The sequence below is a fragment of the Tachypleus tridentatus genome, chromosome 9 (assembly GCF_004210375.1).
Source record: "Tachypleus tridentatus isolate NWPU-2018 chromosome 9, ASM421037v1, whole genome shotgun sequence".
Lineage (NCBI taxonomy): Eukaryota > Metazoa > Arthropoda > Merostomata > Xiphosura > Limulidae > Tachypleus > Tachypleus tridentatus.
The window spans coordinates 41,804,992-41,825,292 of NC_134833.1; the positions used below are offsets into that span (position 1 = coordinate 41,804,992).

The 20,301-nt window shown below is 32.1% G+C and overlaps 1 protein-coding gene across 2 annotated transcripts; it reads right to left on the minus strand.

Moving 5' to 3' along the window:
* Positions 1–895: 895 nt before the first annotated feature.
* Positions 896–18,621, minus strand: LOC143225119 (uncharacterized). 2 transcript variants are annotated; one of them, XR_013013634.1, is made up of 7 exons: positions 17,872–18,618; positions 15,352–15,509; positions 13,155–13,339; positions 11,314–11,449; positions 4,822–4,951; positions 3,777–4,020; positions 896–3,068 (listed from the first exon to the last, which is right to left on the minus strand). XR_013013634.1 is itself a non-coding variant. In XM_076453934.1 (6 exons), the coding sequence occupies exons 1-6, from the start codon at positions 18,302–18,304 to the stop codon at positions 3,929–3,931; spliced, it is 1,134 nt and encodes a 377-aa protein (XP_076310049.1). In that variant the 5' UTR covers positions 18,305–18,621; the 3' UTR covers positions 896–3,928. The 2 variants fall into 2 exon arrangements, 1 of the variants encoding a protein (XP_076310049.1); XM_076453934.1 differs by having other exon boundaries at positions 896–4,020; positions 17,872–18,621.
* Positions 18,622–20,301: the final 1,680 nt, after the last annotated feature.

The following is a 20,301-nucleotide window of genomic DNA, read 5'->3' on the forward strand; positions in this document are numbered from 1 at the left end:
AACTTCTAAAGATAAATAAAATCCCAAAACTTAAGAAATTCCCAATTATCAGTAGAACCATCCACAGAAACCTACATAAAACAACAGTTTATATATTTTACATGTCTCGTAAAATCTCCATAAACTATTTGACCACCTACAACAGTATTGCTTAGATAACATAAGCACCTTATTCTTTGAGTTGAGAATCTTTAGCAGATGGGAACTTAGAAAGGCTTTTCCAAAATTGCTATTGGCTATTTCCATTATACACCTGCCAAACATGATGAATTTATGAGTGTCAAATCCTGAATTTTCCCCCTTAGATTCTGCAAACAGGTGGCTGGAAAATAAACCTGCTGTAGAGGTTTTTGCACATTTTAGTTGCTCTTGAAACATATGTTAGTTGTCAAACAAAAGTAGGTAAAAGGCCCAAAAACAAGTTCACATCAAACAGTAAAGTTGTGAATGATGCTTTGTTGGAAGTAAAGGTACAGGTATTTATATCAACTGCAAGACATGTAACACCCTTCTTGACATTGTATGAAAATGATAGACCTAGGATGCCATTTCTTGATGCAGAATACTGAAAGGTGAGGTATTAGGAGGTCTTCCACCACCAGGTATCTTGAGGCTGGATATTAGCAACATGAAAAACTTGTATTTGTTGTACAAAGTTAATCTCGGGTTTATTGGATAAATAGTGGAAAGAATACTCATGTCTTGGATATCAGAGCATTGTACAATATATTAATTGCTTTTGTGAACAAAACTCCAAGAAAAGTACCCTATCAAGTTCATTACAGTGCCTAGATTCCCAAACATGGTAGAAAACAGATGTGTGTGTACAAAGTTTTGATAGAGATCAGAAAGGTTTGGTCAATATCAAAGGTCTTAAAGTCAAACTGTGATGGCATTAAGTTAGAGTTTAATTTTATTGATGTTGTTATACCAAAAATATACATTGGTGTTCAAGTTCTTTAAATATTCTACAACATAATGACTGAATACTAAATCTATTAAAATATGTGTAATATGGTTAAACATTTACTGGTATTGTCCCATGGCTAGGTCACAGTTGAGAAAGGGTTTTCAACAACTAAAGAAATTTATATTTTAAACCTGCAAAGAAAGTGATTAATGATCACTTTCAAAGGGTTGGGGAGGCTTCTTAATATTTAAATGATGAAAGAAACAAAGAAAAGAGGCTAGTAAAGGAAACTGACAAATTAAAGGAAACTAAAACAAAAATAGCCTCTTCATAAAATTTTGCTCTTTTGTCCAATAAATTGATGAATATTCAGAAGAAGGATGGTCTGCAAGAAACATTAAAGAGTGAGGACCCTTGTAACCAAAGAAAAACTTGCTGGCTTACTCAAAATTAATGAGGTCCTGAATGTGAAACTGATTTGATAAATGAATGAAAATGTTGAGCTTGTACCAAATAGTATCATAATATTGTATACATTATATTTTTGATACAATGGTAATAAGGTGTGAATACAAGTTATTGTGATACTTATTTTTAACTTGAGATGTATTGATACCTGATGGTATGACAGGACATCTGGTACTGCAATAAGCCTTCCAATGTATTAAGGCTCATTAATTATGATAAGATGTAGAAACAATTTTATGGTATAACAGGTTGTCATAAATTGAAACAGTTTTCTGAGAGTTTCAGAGTGGCACTTGTATACCCTAAAGAATAAACTTCATTTTTTTCTAATAATTGAGAAATTTTATACTATTGAAGTTGACCACAGAATTTCTTACTCTGAAATTGTACAAATCCTAAAACGTACGTAATGTTTTAAACATGATAAACTTAATTACAAGAATGACCTCTATAACTGGAAATCCTTGCAACAGAACACAGAATCTTTATTATTTCTTAAAGTACTTCTGTGAAAGGATAGTAATTGCTTACTTCTAAGTTAAAAAAAACTTTGCACTCTCCTCCTTCCATAACAAATACACACAAGATATCCTTAAATCTGAAACTGGCAGCTGTTAAAAAACTCTCCTATATTAAAAATACCATTGTTGTCTAAACAGAGAAAAAAAGACAATCATTATCTAAAAAAGCTGACTGTGTTAAAAAACAAATGCTTGATTTCCTTAATTATTGTACACACTTCAGAGTTATAAACATGTTACTAACCTGGAGTGGTATATAATATACCAAACACCATACTTTAAGCCTTAGACACTCACAGTTGTAACTTAGTTAATTTATATCTACTTCTCATTAAACCTTTTACAAGTAATGAAATAACAATTCATTTAATTTTTCCCATAAAATTAGTCACTTAACTCTCCTTAAAAATCACATCATGGCTAATTTCAATATTACTTTATTTTCAACAGATAATCTCTTTGCTAAAAACATCCTGTGGTCTTTCAGATTTGATTCCAAATCTATGCTTAAGCTTTAAATAAAGAATTTCTTCTCCTTTTTTAACATTAGTCTATACAAACAGATAAATGGTGTTACTATGGGCTCTCCACTGGAACCAATGCTTGCCAGCATTTTCCTCTGTTATCATAAACCAAACTGGATTAACAAGTGTCCTTCAAGCCTGTTCCTTATAGAAGGTAATTTTTTCTTAAATCACAACAATAACAGTTTTTTTTTTACTTCTGTCATACATTTACTGGCCTTTTTGTGCAGTTTGACAACTTTTTACTTTCAAATGCAATCTCATGTTGTGCCTACTAAACACAGCCTACAACCTTACCTCTTCCTATCTGACCATTTCTTTATATCTTCTACTTGGAAATAATTAGTTTTAAAATAATGTCAGACAACCAGGGACACTCTGAAACAGTTTTTTCTCTTCAGTTTTCATGCAAAATTAAGGTTTTAATTCTGCTTGGAATTGAGAAATAACACGATCTTCAAAGCAGGTAAAGTGACAATAATTAATGAATTAGTAATAGTTTAGGTCAATGGAATACTATCTGATGCAGCACTCAAAAACAGTCATGAACATGGAGTGGAGAATAAGATGAGAAGGGCAGCTTATTTTGATTGTAGCTCGAAGATGACAGCAGAGTAACATGATGGTGATGTGAAACTCCGAAAACTGTTAATAATGGTGAGACATTACATCCATTTAAAATATCTGAACTGATTTAATGGGTTTTTTTTTAACAAACATCACATTTACTAGACTTCAGATTTTAAACATGAATGAAATAAAGAAATAATGACTATCTGACCCTTCACAAATAAATTTCTTTTATGTAAAGCATTCCTTTTTGAAATGGCTATAGAAAGCATTTCTTGCAAAAAATAATTTGCTTCTTTTTAACAAATGTGTTTGTCAAGTCACCTAAAATACTTACTTTACCCAAATTATCTTTAAACAGCTGCTAACCAATCTTAGAACACGGAACTCTTCTTATCGTGAAGAAGTTGAAAAACTTAAGTTATTATTCTCCTCAAGTTGATCTGAAGTCTACCTTAAACCTAATTTCAAACTTAATGTTTAGTTATAAAGATCATGTTTGATTTTTAAAAAATGTACTTTCAGAGTTAAAAGTTTTTTAAAAGATATATGTATATATGAAAAGCAATATCAATACTTACATTATAAGTAGCACACTTACAGACTGCTAAAGGATTGGGTATATTCATAAGAAATAAATTAATTTGTTGTTTAAATAGTGGCTAATGTTCTATACTTAGCTTCTTGTACAACACAGCCAGTACAGTAAAAAATCCTGTGAAACAACCCTACGAATGAGTATACAGTTTTTATAAACTAATCTGCCAAAGCATTCCAACCTACCTATTACTGTATGAAATGTATTACTTTAGTGAGTAGCACTACATATATGCAAACCTCTGAAGATCTATTAAGCTTGTGATCATGTACACCATTTATGTTTGCTAACTATTCAGCTATCAACTGAATCCATCTATCTGTTTTCACACAGTAATTCAATAGAAGGAGCCCATGAAAGCTATGCTCAGATCATCAGTCAGTCGTGCTGGTAATGACCTTGGTCTCCACACCTGCCAGTTGTAATATACTATAAAGAAAAGATTATCTTCGTATTATATACTTTGCAATCATAATGTATAGCAAAGAAATGATTTAATATTAAAATTTAAAATATATTTTTATCTTTCTTCCTCTGTGTCTGTGTGCCTTTTTTTATACATTAACAACAAATATCATCTCACATACAAAGCAGGGAAGTAGGGTTAATTCCAATAAAATAAATATCTCAATTATTGCTCCAGTTTCTGCTCCTGCAAGGACACATTTATATTTAATTATTCCAACTTTGTGATCAGTGTCCTGTATATATAATGCAATATCCTTTAAGCCTAATTATTTGAAATAAAAAATTCTTGAAAAGCACTTATTACTCACTTTCTCTCTAAATTTTAAATCCAAAACAACTATTTTCCTCAGAAAAAAAATAATAATGGTGGTGTTTTTTTTAATCAAAGCACAGTTTGAAGGGTTGTAACAATAACATACGATATTTATTTCTTTATTTTTTAAAAATACAAATTTTTTTTAGTGTTTAGTTTTCCATTGATTAAACACTTGAATCTTTACTGAAAATTCTATAATAGTTCATTACTTGTTCTTTTATAAATCCAAGAATTTCAGAACATTTTAAAAGTATTCCTGAATCAAGTTCCTTTCAATATATATATGTGGATAAATTACAAGGATCTCATATATCTACAATTTCTCTTAATATTTTAAATATTATAAGTGTAATAAATGATAAAAATGTAAAAATATGTTTATAAAACATGATCTGAATTAAGATTACCCTGATTATTAGTTTTACTGCATTAGAATGCATACTCACATACATCCTTGGGTTTTAGAAGAACAGAAACAGATGAACAATTCTCTTTACATCCCTCTGCTGGATCCAGAACAATTAATCTGAAGCCCTTACCTTGGGCAAGCCAAACATTGGCAAAGTCAGTTAAAGGCTAGGATGGGAAATAGAGTCAATAAAAACCTTGAAATAAAATTAGAAATAATTATTATATTTGAATACCAAACAAGCTATTTAAATTCCTATTTGAAATTATAAATAAAATAGATAACCTATATTAGAGCTTAGTACTGGGAACAATTCTATAGATATTCTTTGATAGATTGTTTAGGCAGAGCATTCACGATGAAACTTCTTAATATTGACAGCAACTGCCCGTTGTAAAAAACGACATTTTGAAAGTCTTCCGCCTTTCGTCTTGAAGACTTTCGAAACATTGTCCTCTACACTTGGGTTTCATTAATTCTAGAGATAGCAATTTAAATGATGTAAAATACAAATATCAAGAGATTGTTCCTTCTTACTGCATGAAAATTAAATGCACCAAACTGTAGTAAGGTGTTAACACTTAACTATGTGACAGGTTGTCATCCATCAAAACAAAGTACCACATCTGTAATGTCTATAAAAGTACAGAATGTCATAATATTTGCAATAATAGTCTAGTGAACATAGTCATACTCCTTGAACAGAAATGCCACATGACAAACATACAGGAATCAAAACACTGGCTAGTGAAAGCTAATCCATACAAAGGTTGAGGCAAAATTTAATGTTTAAGTAGGAGCTGTATGGACATTTTTAAGAAGATACATGACACTAAAACTGTTGATAATAAAAGCAGTTGAGGTAGAAAACTGAAACACTTAATAAGTGAAGTTAAGAAACTTAGGATATGCTCTTTGTGATAAACAACAAGCCACTAGAGATTTATAAACATAGGTATGATACACAATAGCATGAAGTGTCCAAAATGGATGGGTAGCTGCTCAAAACCCATCACTTAGGAGAGATAACCACATCAAAAGTTACAATGAGCCTCAGAATTCAATGAGATGGGTTATGAAAATGAATCTAAAATTAGCAACAATCAATGATAATTTGTTCAATGACAAAAAGTAGGGCAGTACTGAGGTCAGTGTGCAGCACCGGCAGTAAACACGCACGCGGTTTGATTTGTTTTGAATTTCACACAAAACTACACGACAGCTATCTGTGCTAAATGTCTCTAATTTAGCACTGTAATACAAGGGAAGGCAGCTGGTCATCACCACCCACCACCAACTCTTAGGCTACACTTTTACCAACAAATAGTGGGATTGACCATCACATTATAACACCACCACCCCCAAGTCTGAAAGGGAGAGGATGTTTGGTGTGATGGGGATTTGAACCCATGACCCTCAGATTACAAACTGAATGCCTTAACCATGCCTGGCCATGCTGAGCCTCCATGCATAAGGACCAATACAAATGTGGGCTACAATGTGGCCACTAGAAATGATAGCCCTTGAAGTAAGTTCCAAAATTTGCAGGAGATAGAAACCGTAGATATTGGGTAGATAATGATGGTGAAATATGAACTGAATAACTAATCCCAACTCAAAGACTTGTGCCCATGGATCCATGATTGAAGTTTACCACACATTGAGAAATTCTCTAAGCTAAGCCTCTACAGACAATGAAGACATACAATAATCACTAATGCACTGTAGGTATTCCAACCAAGCAGCAGAACCCTTGAACAGGGACAGAATCTATGCTGGATAACAACAGACCAATAGGTTGTTATGGGGGGTTGAAACCCTCAAAGAGGGGCATTACTATGGCCTCCTATAGAAGCTAATGAAAGTTGAGATGCCAATTACAAAAAGGATATTAAAACAGTCCTCTGCTTCCTTTCCATTTAGCTAGTTTTCTATCCAAAGAGCCAACTTATCCCATACATCTATAGAAATAACTTTTAACCAGCCTTTTAATGTGGGACATCATCAAGTGCTCTCAAAAAATCCAACCACATCAAACCTGTACCCATACCCTCATCTACATAAGCAGTAACCTCCTTAAAGAATGCCATAAGATTAGTGAAGCAATATTTTACTCTACTGTAAATATGCTAACTAACCAACAAAAATAATAAAATTTGTAAATAACTTTGCAAAGCATTTCAGACTTTAAATTTCCAAAAATCCACCCTCACTGACATAGGACTAGTAGGCCTATAATTACTGGGACAGTTTTTATAACCTCCCTTTAAAAGATAAAGACTTTAACACTATACAAAGATTCAGAGTACTGCTTTAGCCAGAGAAAGTACATAAAATCGGATACAAAGTGCTAAAAATCAGGAACAACTGCCCACAGAAATAAGTTATACAAAAAAAAAAATTATATGCATATATCAACTCCTGGAGAAGTTAAATTAATATCTCGAAAATGAGTTAATTTTTACAGGGCAGTTGCCCTAAACAATTAAGACAATTTATCTTAAACTGTCAACAGCCTTGATCTTCATCTTAATGGTTAGAAAAGACTTGAAAATGACAAGGTTTTTAAGCCATATCAGTTGTCTATTAACACAATAATTTTTTATAATGTTAACTCAGCAAACCACATAAAAACTAAAGTCATGGAACCTAGACTTTAAATACACATTTCACCATGAAATATCAATGAAGTAAACACCAAGACTTGTGATAATCACATCTGACAACTTAAGTCACTATTACAGACAGGCATGGGTCATATTTTTGGTTCCATATATCTTAATTCTTTCAGAAAAACTGAAAGATTTGCACAGGACAGGATATTAGTACTAATAGCTTTAAGAAAAACTTTATTGTCTACCTCGGAAAAGAAAAAAGTTTCACAAGATATTTTCTGGGGGATGGAGAGGTAGGACTTAATATTCATACTAAAAGTTGGTAATAACACTAGCTACCTTACAATGCAAGGAGGTTATATTTTTCAGCATGTAGTGAAGCACAAAATAAAGTATTCTATGAAATCATGTGGTTCATACATTTTTCTTTAGAACAAAAATTCAAAGAAGTTTCCAGGATTTTCAGAAATAAAAAAGAATGAAATTTTAAGAATAACCTCCAAATCTGTAGTGATTTATCATAGATAATTTTTATTACTAAAAAATGATATCAATATCTTAATGAGCATTAACTAACTAGTACAATATAACCACACTACTGAAGCATTAGGTAGAGAGACTGTGGAAACCATAGGTGCTGTTTAACAGACATTTTAACTCTTTCCATACAGATTCGTATTATTATGATTAACTGTAAAAAAAAAAAATGTTGTTCTCTCCTATACTTTGAGAATCTGAATTCTAAATATGTCCAGACCAAATAACACCTAAAGAAAGTTATCAGTAGTTTATTACCAGAGATTAAAGAGGAAATAATGTACCTAAACACACCTGAGTAGTACATGTTGGCACGTAAACAGCATTCAAATAAACAACACCTGAAGAAAGTTATCAATAGTTTATTACCAGAGATTAAAGAAGAAATAATATACCTAAACACACCTGAGTAGTACATGTCGGCACGTAAACAACATTCAAATAAACAACACCTGAAGAAAGTTATCAATAGTTTATTACCAGAGATTAAAGAAGAAATAATATACCTAAACATACCTGAGTAGTACATGTCGGCACGTAAACAACATTCAAATAAACAACACCTGAAGAAAGTTATCAATAGTTTATTACCAGAGATTAAAGAAGAAATAATGTACCTAAACACACCTAAGTAGTACATGTCAGCACATAAACAACATTATAATGCATGAACTACAACAAAATTTTATTATAAAGAACTCCACACATTTTAGCAGCCCACAGTTGTCTTTTCCAGAATTAGTCTCAGTATAATCCACTAAGCATAAATGCAGTAACAATGGAAAGGAACTAAATAATCAAATTCTACTATAGAATGATGCAAACAAACACCCAGATATGAACATACAATCTCCAATAACAGTAGCATTACCTGCTACTTATCAAAATCAAAACTTACCAAGTACACAAGGAGGAGCTTCTACCTGCTATTTATCAAAATCAAAACTTACCAAGTACACAAGGAGGAGCTTCTACCTGCTACTTATCAAAATCAAAACTTACCAAGTACACAAGGAGGAGCTTCTACCTGCTACTTATCAAAATCAAAACTTACCAAGTACACAAGGAGGAGCTTCTACCTGCCACTTATCAAAATCAAAACTTACCACGTACACAAGGAGGAGCTTCTACCTGCTACTTATCAAAATCAAAACTTACCAAGTACAAGGAGGAGCTTCTACCTGCTACTTATCAAAATCAAAACTTACCAGTACACAAGGAGGAGCTTCTACCCACTACTTATCAAAATCAAAACTTACCAAGTACACAAGGAGGAGCTTCTACCCACTACTTATCAAAATCAAAACTTACCAAGTACACAAGGAGGAGCTTCTACCTGCCACTTATCAAAATCAAAACTTACCACGTACCCAAGGAGGAGCTTCTACCTGCTACTTATCAAAATCAAAACTTACCAAGGAGGAGCTTCTACCTGCTACTTATAAAAATCAAAACTTACCAAGGAGGAGCTTCTACCCACTACTTATCAAAATCAAAACTTACCAAAACTTACCAAGTACCCAAGGAGGAGCTTCTACCTGCCACTTATCAAAATCAAAACTTACCAAGTACCCAAGGAGGAGCTTCTACCCACTACTTATAAAAATCAAAACATACCAAGTACCCAAGGAGGAGCTTCTACCTGCCACTTATCAAAATCAAAACTTACCAAGTACCCAAGGAGGAGCTTCTACCTGCTACTTATCAAAATCAAAACTTACCAAGTACACAAGGAGGAGCTTCTACCTGCTACTTATAAAAATCAAAACTTACCAAGTACACAAGGAGGAGCTTCTACCCACTACTTATCAAAATCAAAACTTACCAAGTACACAAGGAGGAGCTTCTACCCACTACTTATCAAAATCAAAACTTACCAAGTACACAAGGAGGAGCTTCTACCCACTACTTATCAAAATCAAAACTTACCAAAGTACACACTGAGGAGCTTCTACCTGCTACTTATCAAAATCAAAACTTACCAAGGAGGAGCTTCTACCCACTACTTATCAAAATCAAAACTTACCAGTACACAAGGAGGAGCTTCTACCCACTACTTATCAAAATCAAAACTTACCAAAGTACACACTGAGGAGCTTCTACCTGCTACTTATCAAAATCAAAACTTACCAAAGTACACACTGAGGAACTTCTACCCACTACTTATCAAAATCAAAACTTACCAAGGAGGAGCTTCTACCCACTACTTATCAAAATCAAAACTTACCAAGTACCCAAGGAGGAGCTTCTACCCACTACTTATAAAAATCAAAACTTACCAAAACTTACCAAGTATCAAAATACCTACAGGAGAAGCTTCTACTTGCTACTTATCAAAATCAAAACTTACCCAGTACACACTGAGGAACTTCTACCCACTACTTATCAAAATCAAACTTACCAAGGAGGAGCTTCTACCTGCTGCTTATAAAAATCAAACTTACCAAGTACACCAAGGAGCTTCTACCCACTACTTATCAAAATCAAAACTTACCAGTACACAAGGAGGAGCTTCTACCCACTACTTATCAAAATCAAAACTTACCAGTACACAAGGAGGAGCTTCTACCCACTACTTATCAAAATCAAAACTTACCAAGTACACAAGGAGGAGCTTCTACCCACTACTTATCAAAATCAAAACTTACCAAGTACACACTGAGGAGCTTCTACCCACTACTTATCAAAATCAAAACTTACCAAGGAGGAGCTTCTACCCACTACTTATCAAAATCAAAACTTACCAAGTACACAAGGAGGAGCTTCTACCCACTACTTATCAAAATCAAAACTTACCAAGGAGGAGCTTCTACCCACTACTTATAAAAATCAAAACTTACCAATTACACAAGGAGGAGCTTCTACCCACTACTTATCAAAATCAAAACTTACCAAGGAGGAGCTTCTACCCACTACTTATCAAAATCAAAACTTACCAAGGAGGAGCTTCTACCCACTACTTATCAAAATCAAAACTTACCAAGGAGGAGCTTCTACCCACTACTTATCAAAATCAAAACCTTACACAAGGAGGAGCTTCTACCCACTACTTATCAAAATCAAAACTTACCAGTACACAAGGAGGAGCTTCTACCCACTACTTATCAAAATCAAAACTTACCAAGTACACAAGGAGGAGCTTCTACCCACTACTTATCAAAATCAAAACTTACCAGTACACAAGGAGGAGCTTCTACCCACTACTTATCAAAATCAAAACTTACCAGTACACAAGGAGGAGCTTCTACCCACTACTTATAAAAATCAAAACTTACCAGTACATACTGAGGAACTTCTACCCACTACTTATCAAAATCAAAACTTACCAGTACACACTGAGGAACTTCTACCCACTACTTATCAAAATCAAAACTTACCAGTACATACTGAGGAGCTTCTGGCCCATCTACATACAGGTATCTTTGTAATGCCACTTCACTACTTTCAGGTATAAAGTAGGGACGCTTAAAGACCCGACGGATAATCCGAGCAGAGGAAACTCTATTCATTTTCCTAAAAAAAAAAAGTTGTTTTTTTTACTACATAAATGCTCTTGTTATGCAACTCATAGTCAGTAAATGACAGATTTTATTTCTCATACTAAACTCTGTAAGGCTAACTACGTTTTGTTAACATACGATATGCTTGAAAGTTCTATACTACGTATGATTAATCCTTATTTTTTTACCTAATTAACTGCTTAAAAGTTTAATAGTATTACCGTTCTTAATTAACTGAATTTAAAAAATATCAACAAATGATAACTATCAAATGCATTGTTCACTCATACTGTAAGAGTTTTTAAAACAATCCTTAACAATTTTCAACTATTTAGCTATTAATCATACTACTAAGTTAACTGTCATAAACACTAGACTCTATCCAATTTTTCAAATAGTACAGGAAAATCTTCAGCTATTAGCTGTCATTCATACTTCTAATGACAGCCATATTTCACATAAATTAACTGTTTTTGCCAATATCTCAAGTAGATGTGCAGTAGGGATATTGGTAAGAACAATTTATTTCTGTGAAATATGGCTAGCATTAGAAAAATAAATGACAGTTTTATAGATAGAGAGAAATAAAGAAACAATAACCTTATAAATTAAAAATAATGAGCATGCTAACCATAGTGTTGATAACATAGTGATAAAATTGTATTAAAAACTAATTAAATATTCAATGAGATTTACTTTTCATGGAAAGCAATGTTACTTGAGAGTAATTAACAGCCAAAACCAATACACCGTACATGTATGTTACTCCAAGCTAGACAATGTATCACACCACTGTTATTCTGTAACCTAAATATTTCTTTATATTGTAACAAAACAGAAAGCAACACTTAAACAGTGCATAACTTTGAACTTAATTTCATGCAATAAATCACGTGATAAAAAAATGCAGAGAAAGGAAAGATGGTTCATCAGTTTATACTAAAAAATAACATACACCAGCTCAAACCATTACATTCCTTTACTAAGTTTTAATTTCTAAACTTAACATCACTCCTGCTTGACTGACATGCTTTCACACTCATGACAGCCATATTTTGATAATACATCACACTGAGTAATTTTGTTTTTGCCAGTAGCAAAAGTCAGTGCAAAGAACTGACCAAAAACATTTCGTGAAACCACTCACTTTCTATGTAAAATATACAGGAGGCCCCAATCATAATTTGTAGGATTAATTGCAAATCATGTTATTAGAGATTCTATTACCAACAAATATATGTGCCAACAACCAATACTATATAAATAAGGTAAATTATTATATAACTCTTATTTATACTTCATAGACAAATTACACTGTACAACAAACAAGTCTGGTTTACATTCTATAAGAGTTAGTGTATAGAAGGTACGTTATAAAGCAGAGTTTAATTTATACTCTTTCAGCCAATTTTCAATGTAAAAAAACAATTATTCAGCTTTTGCTCTGTATGCAAGACAATGTTGTGAAATAAAGTTTTACTTTAATAATCTGTGTGTGAGCTACTTTGTAAAAACAATTTTTTGGTTTATTGCTGCATATGAGCTACACTGTACAAGTTTTGTTTATGCTCTCTACATGAGCTACACTGTAAAACAGTTTGGTTAATGCTATGTATACAATATAGATAGTAAAGCAAAATTTCATTTATGCTTTGTAAGCAAGTTACATTATAGGCTAAAACAAATTAATTTTTGAACAAACTTGTACTGATTCTTACCAATAAATCTGAATATCTTTTCTTGATAATTCATTATCTGTTGATAATCCTTCAAACAATTCCTTTAAAGAACCAATTCTTGGAGAGTTGGAGACAAATTTTGCTGTTCCTTTAATTAATTCCTCTTTGCTGGCTAAGTATACGTTCTTTAGCACATGTAGTGATACTGGAGAGTCCATAATATCCTAAAAATTGTTAGAAATGTACATAAAAAGGAAAACTATTAGAAGAAGATACAGATGTGTTACAATAATGTTTCATCATAACAGAATCTCATAACAAAAAACTTTATGATAGGATTGGCTATATCAGGAAATATGGAAAGTGAACACATGTTAAGATAAGCTGCATATTCAAAATGACTGTTACACCCTTTATGGATAAATGCTTTGCTGCTATCACACTCACATCTAGATATGAATTACAAAAATGTAAATAAAAATAATGATTATAATAGAGTAACCAAGATATTCTTTCAAGAAACATGGAATTCATTCAGTATGAAAACCATCAAATGAATGCTAAAGAAGAGCAATCATATTCCATAAGGCCTAAGTATTAACAGTTTGCATGAACAAAATTTAAACAATGGTATTTTATTCAAATAAAAAAACGTCTCTTGAAGAAACTGAGGGACCCTTATGGGTGGTCATGTTAGAATGATGGGTTATTGTATTAAGCACTGTAACAGCACATATTTTTGATAACTTTGGCTTATCTGAGTCTAACCACCTCTTTGTCATTAGAAGAGTGTAAATCCCACATATTAAAAGTAAAAAATTCTTATATCTAACAAACCACCTACCAACAAGGATGAAAACAGGCCTTAATTACATTTTTATTATCACACATATCTGTATTATAACGTTTTTCTTAACCTGTCAGAACCAGTAAACATCTATATGTCAAATTTCAAAATTCATATAAAAAATAATAATTCTAATTTTATTTAAACAGTGTTCCTAAGAAATATTAGAATTAACATTTTATAATTTTCTATCACTTATTTAATTTACTTTGAAAATAAAAATTAAAAAAAAACAAAATTTCAAAGTTCAAATACTAATTTATCCATACAACAAACTGCTAATATTTTGAGACTACTGCTGAAAAGTTTTGTCCATACACAAAGCCACTAGAAGAGCTATAATTTGCACATTATTGCATCATGAACTAGATCAGTTCATGTTATCAGCATGAAAGAAGAAACACATCCTTCTTGCACACTACTATTCTTGAGAACACTATAAATCAATAACACATTCTTAAAAGGCCAAATAAACACACTGGAACTAGAGAGGTAGAGTGGGTGGTTCTCTGGAATGGTTAGTATCTACCTGAAATAGGATTTCATGTAAGAAAAATGTTAGCTTCACGAAATGCTATTACCTCTCCAGAGAACAGTTAGAAATCCATATTGAGAAGATAATTGAGAGAGGCTAGTTCTAAAATTTTTTACATATATATCCCATTAAATCAGCAGACCATAGAAGTTTATCATGGATAGAGCACTATGTCAAGCTGTAAAGTATGGACTAAATATATATAATAGTTATATGAATATTTAGACATAAGAATGAATCACCCAACACCTATGTCCCAAAAACAGCTCAAAACCCATTTAGCTGATCACAACTACCAAGAATAGTTCTGGTTCTTAAGCACTGGAGGTGACCTGTACTACTCTTCCAGGTTGATATCCTGATCCTAATTCTGATCAAGTTGTGTCCACTTAGTTTCATACCTAAAGAATACACTAACCCAAAAGAACTCTGTATATCAACCTCCCAAGCAGCTTGATACTGATGAAGTGTTGTTTTTTCTGCTTCATCAGAAGAAACTGAGAGGGAGGATTTTGTATACAGAAGAACACCAGCAAGATGTGTGGACCAAGCAGAAATCATCTGTTCAAGATCCCTCACTGAAAGACTGTGCAATGGGACACTTCAAAAAAGAAATAATAACAACTTTCCTGGTTGAGTGGGTGTGTACACTTTATTTTTCTTTGTCCAGTAAAATGTGGAAAGTAAATATACACACACACACACACGTACATACTAAAAATCAAATCTCAACACTCGGTCACTAAGTGCCAAATGAGCTAAACACTTTTTGTTAACTAGAAAGTTTACAGTCTTCTCCATTAAATGTTTTTAATGTCAATATTTCTAATACCAATACTTTATTGCACACTCACCCTAACAACAAAAGGTTTTCCATTATATGCATATGCCTTGCTATAATTATGGAGCCCTGTAAGGTCAACTACTGTTCGAACATCTTCACATACCCAACAATCTGGTGGTGGTTCTTTATAAAAAGGATTTTTAAGAAGGCATTTTTCTTCATGCCACTCTAAAAAAAAAAAAAAAAAAATCATAATTACAAAAAAAATAAATTCCAATAATCACCCAGTTCTACTCGTTGCTCTAACTAAACTTTTTTTTTTACATAATAAATGCTTTATTTTGCAAAATAAGCAGCAATGAAAATGACAATTCAATGATGAAAACTTGTATATTTTTAGGTTTCAATAACTTTTATCATCCAACACTCAACACTTCAGATCGGTTTTCTCATGTGCTTCCTCTTCCTATTCTGTATTAACCTCCTCTTAAGAACCACTTGAGGCGACTGCAGCAAAAATTAAATACAGTAAACACATTTTGAAGTTAATCAAACAAATCTGATACAATTTTCAGATCAACAGCAACTCCAAACCAGGTTTTTTACCCTCACTAACATTGTAATTTTGGTGAATAAATGTAGGAAAAAATTTAAATTATCTAACCTATTATTTGATTCACTATTCCTTCTGAAGAAGATTATAAATTCTGAAAAATCACCACTGTTCAAACACTGCTTGGAAGTGCCTACTGAGGATGATACAGTAAACCTCCACATAGTGGTAGAAGATACACAATTTATGGGATTTGATGTGAAGACCATTCTATAACTCATTCATTGTCAACTTATGCTGACAATAATCGCCCATCTTTTGTGTATGTTTTAGTACCAATACAGGCTTTTGTTTCTTTTAAACAGGCAAATAAAATCTCATACATGAATATTATTATACATAACAGTGAACAGCATGCATATTTAATAGGTAAAAGTTTTCATAGAAGTCACAGGCCATTTCATCTCATTTGTTGACTTGCATTCAAAACTTTATTGAACTACTATTTTATGAATTTATGTCATTATGTTTGGTATCAAATTGTACATTATAATTATAATTTCATAATTTAAAATAATTAATTCCTCAATTTAAAGCTAAGTATTACAATCACATCTAAACATTGATTTTTGTATGTCTTATGGTACGATACATGCAGAACTGGTTCAAATTAGATGTTTGTAATGTCAGAATACAAAGTTTACAGTTTTGTATGAATTAGAAGCTTAAATCACTGATATTAACAAGCTAGAATATACAATACAAACCTCTTATTTTCAGGAGAATAAAGAATAATTATTTAAAAGCACTACAGTTTTGATTTATTTTTTTTAAACTCATTACAACTTTTTGTGTAATCCTGTATACTAACATCTTTATCAGAAGTTATGTTATTCATAACAAAAAAACTAATTCAACTCAAATTTAAAGATGACCATTCCTGTTCATATAGCTATCCAATAAAACTAAATCTACTTGAAATAAGATAACACAACAAACTATCATTTGATAATATTTACACAAGATTATAACTTAAATTTTGTCTAATAATTAGCTGCCATTTAATTTCCCAAGTTTAAACCCTATTACACCTAATATTCAAATTTTAGTTTCAAACCTTTTCATTCAAGCACAAGGAATTTTCAGAAATCAAACATTTTTTATGACTTGAATTTTGTTTTACCTAATTCTTCTGAAGAAAAAAGATGGTTTAAACCTCTACACTACTGTTTATATTTCATTAAAGCTATCCTAATACATCTTTAAGGCAGTGCAAGATTTTACAAAAAATAAAGGCAAAACCAATATTAACTTCTTCTATTCAATTAAGAAAATACTATACATAGTCAACAATCACTCTGTTCATTCTTAAGTTCAAAATGTACTTAAACAGAGCATTAATATTTACACAAAACTAAAAATTAAATGCTTTGTAGTTTTAGGAACTGCAACTTTTTTTTCACAACACCAGTATCTCTCACAAACATACGTGCAAGTCTTACATAAAATTCAAGTTTTCATATCACAAGTGAATTTTTTTAATTTCTCAATATTAAAACTCTATTTCCACATGTTTCCCTCTTCAATCTTCACTCACCTGTAAAGAACCATTTTTTAAAAAAATCCTATTCTGTATTTATAGCCACAAGTCAGTTTCTATTCGCTTTTCAACTTTTCCACCAAGTGCTATTTTTAGTTTACTGTTTAATCTCCTGTTACCTATGCATCTTTTCTAAAGCTTTCTGAAATTCAAAGTACACAATATTAACCAAGGTACCCTCATACACAAGCTTCATCAAAATCATTAAACAAACTTGTGTTATTATGGATTTTCTCAAATAAATCTTTTTATGTAATTAATTTTTGGTAAACTGGAATGGCTTGCATAAAGCAGAATTTTACTGGTAGTAGTAACATGTAGTTTAGAATATATATATATATACACACACACATACACAATGGTGACACATGAAATTTTGCAGCGACACGTTAACTTTTTTCATGAATAAAACTTACCTTGAATTTTAGGTTACTCACCAGTGAAATAGTCATATTTGCGAAGCAATGGTAAGCTCCAGATTCTGACAGTTCGTAGTAAGGGATATATTAAACTTTGTGAATGTCGCATAACAAACTTTTGTGTGGGGTTGTGTGAAGATGCAATAGCATACACTAAAATTAATCCCAATATTACTTTAAGTACAATACATGTTAAGAATAAACAAGTTCTGCAAAATTTCCAAACCTTATAAAAACTCACTTCCAATATATGCAAACAAAAATTAAACATTTTTTGTCCCCTTGATGATTCTGGTAAAGAACTTAAATTATCACTCTGATCTTGAAAAACTGTGCTTATACAATCTTCAACAACATTACTATCAAGAATCCATCGTGAACCCAGGCGTCTCAATTCAATAAGCTCAGTTTCAAATTTTTCCAACACGTCATTTCGACGAAATATTACCATTTTTTCCAAATAAAAAACATGCAAAAGGAAGAGAAAATTTATCAGGTTTACTACGACTATTCAAACAATGAAAGACTGATCACTGAACTCATGCTGATTGCATATCTTATTGAATAGTTATTCTCGAATAAATTTGATTTAAAATAAAGATAAAGTAAATTAATTTTATATATTTTAAATTATGAAACCAAATGTTAGTTTATTTTTTATCAAAGTCATTCCAGAATAACTGTTCAATAAGATATGAATTAAGCATTATCTTCTGAATAACAAAATAAATAGTTTTTGTTAACCGAGCAGTACAAAGAGAGGAGAGAAATATATTTACATATACGTGAACACGTATATACAGCTTACATGTCTCGTTTTGTCTGTAGTCGTATTTAAGAAGAAAGTAACTAACTGTTAAATTAATTTCAATATACATGTAAAACATCGTTTCATATGTTTTATGGGATAATTCAATGAGAGATTATATTCAAACCCACACATTACCTTTATATATATATATTCATCTTCACCTACAGGTATTATGCTTTGTTTGTAATTAAGCACAAAGCTACACAATGGGCTATCTGTGCTCTGCCTACCACGGGTATCGAAACGAGGTTTTTAGTGGTGTGAGTACGCAGACACGCCGCCGTGCCACTGGAAAAAGGAAGAAGTTTTGGAACAAAAGTGTTGCTTTCTTAGTGCAAAGCTACATGATTTGTTATCTACACTCTTTATGCTATTGTAATCAAGATATATAAACATACGGTTGTATATCTATAGTTGCAACGAGTTTTTATGTTTTTCTTTTCTTTTACTATTATTTAATATACAAAATAAGCAAATTCTATTCCACTTAAGCCATTATTATTAATCTAAGATAGAGCTTCTTCAAATTATTTGTATTACAGGTATTTTTCTTATAACAAGACCCCAAACTAACTGCCAAAATTTGGATTCAGTAAGATTTTGCGTTATCAAAAAAATAATAATATTTTAAAATAGAAATATCAAAATCCACGTGGTGCTCAGACATAAAAGGAAAGATCTTATGAAAAACAATATTTACGGAATACAGTATATCGTAAAACTTGTATATATATATATCCCTATATTTGTTTGTTTGTTTTGGAATTTCGCACAAAGCTACTAGAGAGCTATCTGTGCTAGCCGTCCCTAATTTAGCAGTGTAAGACTAGAGGGAAGGCAACTAGTCATCACCACCCACCGCCAACTCTTGGGCTACTCTTTTACCAACGAATAGTGGGATTGACCGTAACATTATAACGCCCCCACGGCTGGGAGGGCGAGCATGTTTGGCGCGACGCGGATGCGAACCCGCGACCCTCAGATTACGAGTCGCATGCTTTAACGCGCTTGGCCATGCCGGGCCATATCCCTATATATTGAGAATTATTTATATATAATAAATAACGCGTAAATAGACATTTCAATTGTAAAATATTATCAACTTGTCATACGCGTTATATTTCGGTGTAATTCCAAAAGTCGGATAACGTTACAACTGATTTAATTAGGAAAGTAGTTTATTAAAACGAAAAGACCAACAACTGAACTAAATATTAGCACGTAAAGTAAAATGATAAAAAGCAATTAATCAAAATAAACATTAAAAAAATTCCAGAAATGGAACAGTCAAATAATAGTAAATTTTATTTGCTTATTTATCCAATTCGCGCAAAGCTACTCGAGAGCAAAAATATGCTAACCGTCCGTAATTACCAAGTGATAGACCAGAGGGAAGGCTGCAAGTGAACGCCACCTATCACCAACTCTTGAAAAGTAGGACTGACCCACACGTTAGAAATGGTGAACTTGCTTGGTGACGAAATTCGGACCTATGACTCACAGATTGCGAATCACTTGTCCTTCCAACAGGCAGTTATAAGCTTAATGGGGTAAATAATGGATTGACGGTAACAAAAGTACACTATCTATTCGACTACAATTTTTACACGTTCTGTGGAATATCCTTGTAAAATTGA

Bases quoted from the DNA above. Each gene is read 5' to 3' on its own strand.
- LOC143225119 (XM_076453934.1), bottom strand. From the start codon at position 18,304: ATGGTAATATTTCGTCGAAATGACGTGTTGGAAAAATTTGAAACTGAG. The intron at 11,450-13,154 runs GTAAGAATCAGT...TTTTTTTTTTAG, and splicing joins AAAGATATTCAGATTTATTG to GAAAATGAATAGAGTTTCCT. The intron at 4,021-4,821 runs GTGAGTATGCAT...TTTTCTTTATAG, and splicing joins TCTAAAACCCAAGGATGTAT to TATATTACAACTGGCAGGTG.